The sequence below is a fragment of the Brassica oleracea genome, chromosome C2 (assembly GCF_000695525.1).
Source record: "Brassica oleracea var. oleracea cultivar TO1000 chromosome C2, BOL, whole genome shotgun sequence".
NCBI classification, from domain to species: domain Eukaryota; kingdom Viridiplantae; phylum Streptophyta; class Magnoliopsida; order Brassicales; family Brassicaceae; genus Brassica; species Brassica oleracea.
In genome coordinates, this window is record NC_027749.1 from 24,847,972 (window position 1) to 24,848,627 (window position 656).

The following is a 656-nucleotide window of genomic DNA, read 5'->3' on the forward strand; positions in this document are numbered from 1 at the left end:
TGGGCCCTGTTAACAGCCCCAGCCAACTGCAATAAAACCAAAAAAAAAATATATAAATATCATCGTCCCCAAAGAATGTAAACAAAGAACAGATAGAGATCATGTACCTGACCCATACAGTGAGCAATATCGAGATACTCATCTCGGTTAGTCAGGTCCTTGAGCGCTGGAAGGGGACATCCCACGCTCTTCAGGTGCCTCATTATCGCAGCTAGGCCCCAAGAGTCGTCCAGGATCGACCCAGGCTTCGAATGGGTAAAGCTCCACCCAACAGTCCCTCCTCTAGAGGACGAGGAAGAAGAACGGGTGGGAGCTCCGCCCTGATCGGTCCTGGGCCTCTTGTGTCTCGACGGCTCGACCTCAGAGGTACCCTTCGGAGCCTGGTAGTCAGCCTCCGGCACCTGGACCTCAGGGAGAGGAGCAGCATCCTGAGCTACAACCTCAGTTGGAGTAGTCTCGACAACAGGTTTGGATCCTCCGTCGTCCAAAACTTCCTTCATTGAGATAAGGAACGATCCTCCTTGGTTCCTGTCGCTTCCACGAGAAGCACTGGCAGCTTTAGAGGGGTTACCCCTAGAACGGAATGATGGTCGCAGAGTCATGTCACCTGGCTGAGACTTTTCAGTTCCCGAAGCACTAGCACCAGTTGAGATCGA

At 52.6% G+C, this 656-nt stretch overlaps 1 protein-coding gene across 1 annotated transcript in view; it reads right to left on the minus strand.

The window, feature by feature from the left end:
- Positions 1–647, minus strand: part of LOC106323822 — a 934-nt gene extending 287 nt beyond the window's left edge. Inside the window, exons 1-2 of the mRNA XM_013761885.1 lie at positions 108–647; positions 6–26 (exon numbers count right to left, since the gene is read on the minus strand). Coding sequence (XP_013617339.1) covers positions 6–26; positions 108–602 — 516 coding nt within the window. The 5' untranslated portion in view covers positions 603–647. The remainder of the gene's footprint in view (positions 1–5; positions 27–107) is intronic.
- Between the last annotated feature and the right edge of the window lie 9 nt (positions 648–656).